Consider the following 6,000-nt stretch of genomic DNA (forward strand, 5'->3'; position numbering starts at 1 on the left):
CATCACCAAGGGCAGATTTCCAACTCCTCTCACCTGGGCTCATCATTGGTGAGTTCAGACACTTTCTGCTCCAGACTGTTGCCTATCTCCTCAGCTTTTCTTCAGGAGACCTAATGTCCAGACACACAGAGGAAATATCTGGGGAATTGGCACATCTATAGACTTTCATTTTCCTTAATCAGCTCCAGAGAAATGAGTCCACAGATGACACTTAACTACTAATGAGAGACTGCAGCCAAGTCCCCAAGCTTGTGGCTGATTTCTGATGAGTGACTTTAGTCCTGGGGGACAGTGTCCCTGATTCCAGTCATGCCCTGGAGTGCTTTGTTCTTGGGCATTGCTCCAGCTGGGACAAAGTTTTTTCAACTTTTTATTTTGAAATGATTTCAAAGATATAGAAAAGTTGTGAAAATGGTATCAAGAATTCCTGGACAGGCTTCAGCCAGATTCCCTAATGGTTAACATTTTATGATGTTTACGTTCTATGTGTGTGTGCATTTATACATACATGTTTCAGGCTTTGTTTTCAGCATATATACCGCAGTGCATATAATTAAGCTTCTGATGTTAATTTTTCCAAATACTTGTGTTTTTATCTTTGATCAATTGGTTAAGGTGGTGTCTATACTATAATGTTAACATTTATTAAACGTTACTCCTTTAAATTTGTAATTAATAGGTATCATTTGGGTAGTTATTTTGATTCTATAACATTAACATTTTTCTTATTAAAATCTCACCCACTATGTTTCACATCCATTGCTGATGCCTACTTGGCAAATATGGTGGTCTAATGGCAAGTTTTCTAATTCTATCACTTCTTCTTCCTTTTTAGTCGTATTCTTTTCTTTTTATGAAAAAAAATTAATGTTGACATTATTGCAGATTTTCCCCTTGTCACATCCACTACCCTCTCCTCCCTCTTTTTTGCCTTCCTTACACTATTGTTTATGTAATATGAGGTACGCAAATATGTTCTTCAGCTAATACTTTCAGCTTCTTTATCTGGTCACCCCAAGCCTTCTCCCCTCTGGTTTCTGCCTTTCTGTTCTATGTATCCATGCTTCTGATTCCATCTTGTTCATCCGTTAATTTGTTCATTAGACACCATGTATGGTATTTGTCTTTCTCTGACTTGCTTATTTTGTTTAACATAATACTCTCCAGGTCCATCTATGCTGTTGCAAAGGGTAAGAGTTCCTTCTTTTATACAGCCGTGTAGTATTCCATTGTGTAAATGCACCACAGCTTTTTTATCCACTCAACTGCTGATGGGCATGTGGGCTGTTTTCAGATCTTAACAAATGTGAATAGTGTTGCTATGAACATAGAGGTGCATATATTCTTTCTGATTGGTGTTTTGGGATTCTTAGGATATATTTCCAGAAGAACGATTACTGGGTTGAAAGGCAGTTCCATTTTTAATTTTTTGAGGAAACTCCATGCTGTTGTCCACAGTGGCTGCACCAGTTTGCATTCCCAGCAACAGTGCCTAGGCTTTACTTGTCTCCACATCCTTGCCAGCAGTTGTTGTTTGTTGATTTGTTGATAGGAACCATTCTGGCAGGTGTAAGATGATATTCCTTTATAAGAATGAACTTATCCTTATTCTTCAGCCATTTATTTATTTATTCATTTATACCATTATGGATACATGGATTATTAGTCTCTGACTTATAATACCTTACCAGTGTTATTTATTTTGAAACTTTCGGTGTCTTTATTACTTACAAAGATTCTAAATATGTATAAAAGAGACACCAGAAGAAAAAATCAGAAGTTAAGAAACTAAAGTAAATTTTTACCTCAGGAGATGGGTCAGGAGTGGCACAGAAAGAATGGGGAAAGGGAACAGTATAGATGTTCATATAAACCTATAAATTGCAATCTATTTATACATTTTAAAACCCATGATTTCTGATTGATAGCTCCAATTCTGGTTTGACACCATAGAGTCCTTTCCAGCCTCTCTTTTTCCATGTACAGAGCTCCTTTTCCTGAGAGTGAGAGTGAAACCCTTTTCCTCCGTGTTTATTTAGTTCCTGAGTCTTTGGATATATGGTGACTTGTTTCAGAATCTTGAACTCACACCACTGTTAATGATACTCAACAGCTTATAACATTGTTTAGACTATTTTTAATTGTGGGAATATACAGACAAAATTTGGGGTTTAAGAATTGTTTAGGTTATTTATTTTATTTTCCCCTGTAATCTAATTTTTTGAGTTAATTTGAAATATAATTTCAGTTCATTTGTATTGTTTTAATCAATTTTGCTTTATTCACCACCTCTCCTATTTCTTTTTTAGTGGCAAAATACAGCATATTCAAAAGTACATAAAAAACCCGACTCCTCTTGCCATCCCTTCTGCCCACCTCCAGTGGATAAACAATCAGTTTCTGATTTATTCTTCCTGTGCTTCTTTCTGCTCAAATGTGCAGACACATGTGTTTTTATTCCCCTTCATTGTTACATAAAGAGGAATGTGGTATCGTGCTCTTTTACACATGGCTGTTTTTCATTTAGCAATATATCTGCATATTTCTCCACATTGCTTCATAGATACCTTCGCTTTTATTTGATTCACAGTTGCAAAATACTCAATTGATGTTCTATAGAGAGTTCTTTAGTGGTCATAAAATGAGATATTGGTGATGAGTGCCCTAAATGCCACTGAATTGTATACCTCAAATGGCTAAAAAGAAAGTAAGAAGTGATATCTGCATACAGCACAGAAAATAATTATAAAACAATAAAAATAATAATGTATGATTAATAAGTTAATTGAGGGAAAATTGAATTAAAGTATGCATTTAATTAAAATGAAGGAATATGAGAGAGGATATCTGTGAAACAGATGTATCAAATAAAAAACAGAGTAGTATGGAAAATATAAATTCAAATATATTATGATTAGATGTTTATAGACAATATTCTCCAGATATATAATAATTGTTGCCTTACATAAAATGAGCAAAAACCAGCGTTACATTTTTAACAGTGCACACCTGACAGACACAAGGACAAAGAAAAGTTTAAAGTGATGAAAAAGAAATACCATTTAAACACTAACCATAAGAAAGTTGAATCTTGACCAGCTATACTATACTGATATCTATATCTCTATCTGTATCTATATATCTGTAACTATATCGATGGATATAAATATCTATACAGTTATCAGAAGTAGATGAGGTGTTAAGGTAGGACCCACTACTAGAGATTTTCCTAATTATAAACAACATGGTTTGATCTTAAATGCATTTTTAAAAACTCCATTCCTCTTCTTTTCTAACAGCTAGGCTTTGCAGCACATAATTTCATAGTGTAATTATTCTTACCATGGCTGATTGCAGTCAGACAACATGATGTCATTGATTGTGAATCAGGAAGAGATGTGCACAATCAGCTTTAAGCCAGCATATAAAAATCAGTTGGAAAAAAAAAAAAAAAAAAACAAGAAAGAAAGATCACCAGGAGCAGATCATGATGCTAAATAAGTGAGTCTTCTATAGCATAAAATTTTTAAAACTGCATAAGCAAAAAATCAGATATCTCAAAACAGAATGCGACAAACCACAATTATGATTGTGTAACAGGTTTGCATGGGATTTTTTATATATATTGTAAAAGATGATGAAAAACCAAAAACTATCAATTATGAATAAAAAATTATTAACAATCCTAGAAGCAAACATGGCCATATAACAACGTATACATGACAAGATGATCGATATACTATGAAAGTAGCCCTAACCGGTTTGGCACAGTGGATAGAGCATCGACCTGTGGAGTGAAAGGTCCCATGTTTGATTCCAGTCAAGGGCATGTACCTTGGTTGTGGGCACATCCCCAAGGGGAGGGGTGCAGGAGGCAGCTGATCGATGTTTCTTTCACATCGATGTTTCTAAGTCTCTATCCCTCTCCTTTCCTCTCTGTAAAAAAAAAAAAAAGACAGTAATATAGAGGTGTCAACAATACAATAATTTTACGAGATATATCTCACTGTGCTCCTGATTGCAACAGGAGGATTTAGTGATTGCATCTTAGAGAACTTTAACCTATTGACACACATCTCTAAGGCCTGTTTTATATCTCTGTTCCTCAGGCTGTAGATGAAGGGGTTCAACATGGGGGTAACTATTGTATACATGACCAAAGCAATTATGTCTTTGGAACCCCATGATGAGGAGAAAAAGTAAACACCTGTAGATGTACCGTAGTATAAAAACACCACAGAGAGATGAGAGCCACAGGAAGAAAAGGCTTTAAAGATTTTCTTAGTGGAGGGCACCCTCAGGATGATGGTCCCTATACGGATATAGGAGCCCAAAATAATACCAAAACAAAAACAGAAAATCATTCCTCCCTCAGTGAATATGACCAGCTCATTGAGGAAGGTGTCTGAACAGCTCAGCTTCAGGAGTGCAGCGAGGTCACAGAAGTAGTGAATGATGGCATTGTCAGCACAGAAAGACAGTCGGTCCAAGAGGAGGGTGTTCAAAAGGGATTGGCCACAAGAGAGAATCCAGGAGCCAGCCACCAGCAGCACACACAGCCCCTCCCTCATGATGGTGGTGTAGTGTAGAGGGTGACAGATGGCCACATACCTGTCATATGCCATCACAGCCAGAAGAAAATTGTCAAGAGCACAAAAAAATATGAAAAAATACAACTGAGAAATACATCCCACATAGGGGATGGATTGTTGCCGAGTCTGCATGTTCATGAGCATCTTAGGGACAGTGACAGAGGAGAGAGAAATGTCAGAGAAGGCCAAGTGGCTGAGGAAGAAGTACATGGGCGTGTGCAGGCGAGAGTCCAGCCTGATGAGCAGGATGATGAGCAGGTTGCCCAGCACCGTGGTCAGGTACATGCCCAGGAACAGGGTGAAGAACACGCCCTGCTGCCCTTGTGGGATGGGGAGCCCCAGGAGGAGGAACTGGGCCACGCTGCTCTGGTTCTCAGGCCTCATGCTGCTCTTCTGTCTGCTGGGGATGAAGAAGGCTTGGGAGTCTCAGGAACCTAGAAAGGATGAACAGGACATCTCATCTCATACTGTCATTAATGGAAAAACAATTCATTTTTAAATATTTTTTATTAATTTCTCACACCTGTGGAAGTATGCCTCTTCCCTCTCTCCCACCCAGGCTCCAGGAAAACATTAAACCTCCAAAGTAGTCACACGACCTCATCATAGAGAAGGAAGAGGGGTTCGCTGTTTATTCAAATATTACTTTTAACATCTCATCTGTGTTGGAAACTCTACTAAGGACTGAGATGCAACTGTGAGCAAGATAATCAAGGTGCCCACTTCTATGAGTTTACATCTTAATGAGCATGAAGACATCATTTGTACACCAGGCCAGAGCCTAACCATAATGATTCACTGTGGCAGGAATAGAAGGTGAGCCCCTGCAAAGTCGTGTCAGTTGTTTCTGCCTGAAAGTCACGTGAGACTCCAGTGCTGAGTGGGTGTTATTGGAGCATAGTCAGACCTCCTGTGAACCTGCTGGCTACCATTGACCCTCAGTTGTAAACTTTGGGACACTCTGGAATTGGGTGGCCATTGAAACCCACTTGATGCCAGAATATCTCCAAAACCAGAATGGTCTACAAAGTATCTTTCATAATAATGCTGAACATTTAGTTGAACATTTGGGTACCAGGCTAAGGACTTTACCTACATTTCCCAATTAAATCCACACATCAGCCTTACATTCCCAGATTTTAAAACCTCTTCACGGCTGCTTTAAGAATTTGTATTCTTTGACCAATTTTAGTTTTAAAAAAATAGAAACATAAATGACACAAATTCTGTAGGCACACAGCAGTGCAGCAGGGACAGAATGGCGCAAAAATACACGTGTGTATATTAGTATCTATTACATATGTGATATGTAATGTTTATAACTTGATATGGATGTATTACCATTTTCTATAAATTAAAAATCGCCAACTGTTAGCTACTTCATGGGGTTCAGTCTAATACAGTGATG

The 6,000-nt window shown here is 37.8% G+C and overlaps 1 protein-coding gene across 1 annotated transcript; it reads right to left on the reverse strand.

The window, feature by feature from the left end:
- Positions 1 to 3,989: 3,989 nt before the first annotated feature.
- Positions 3,990 to 4,976, reverse strand: LOC308527766 (olfactory receptor 1J4-like; the record flags this gene model as incomplete). Its single annotated transcript, XM_081103164.1, has 1 exon — positions 3,990 to 4,976. The coding sequence occupies one exon, from the start codon at positions 4,974 to 4,976 to the stop codon at positions 3,990 to 3,992; it is 987 nt and encodes a 328-aa protein (XP_080959290.1).
- Positions 4,977 to 6,000: the final 1,024 nt, after the last annotated feature.

This window comes from Myotis nattereri (assembly GCF_964212035.1).
Source record: "Myotis nattereri genome assembly, chromosome: 12".
NCBI lineage: Eukaryota > Metazoa > Chordata > Mammalia > Chiroptera > Vespertilionidae > Myotis > Myotis nattereri.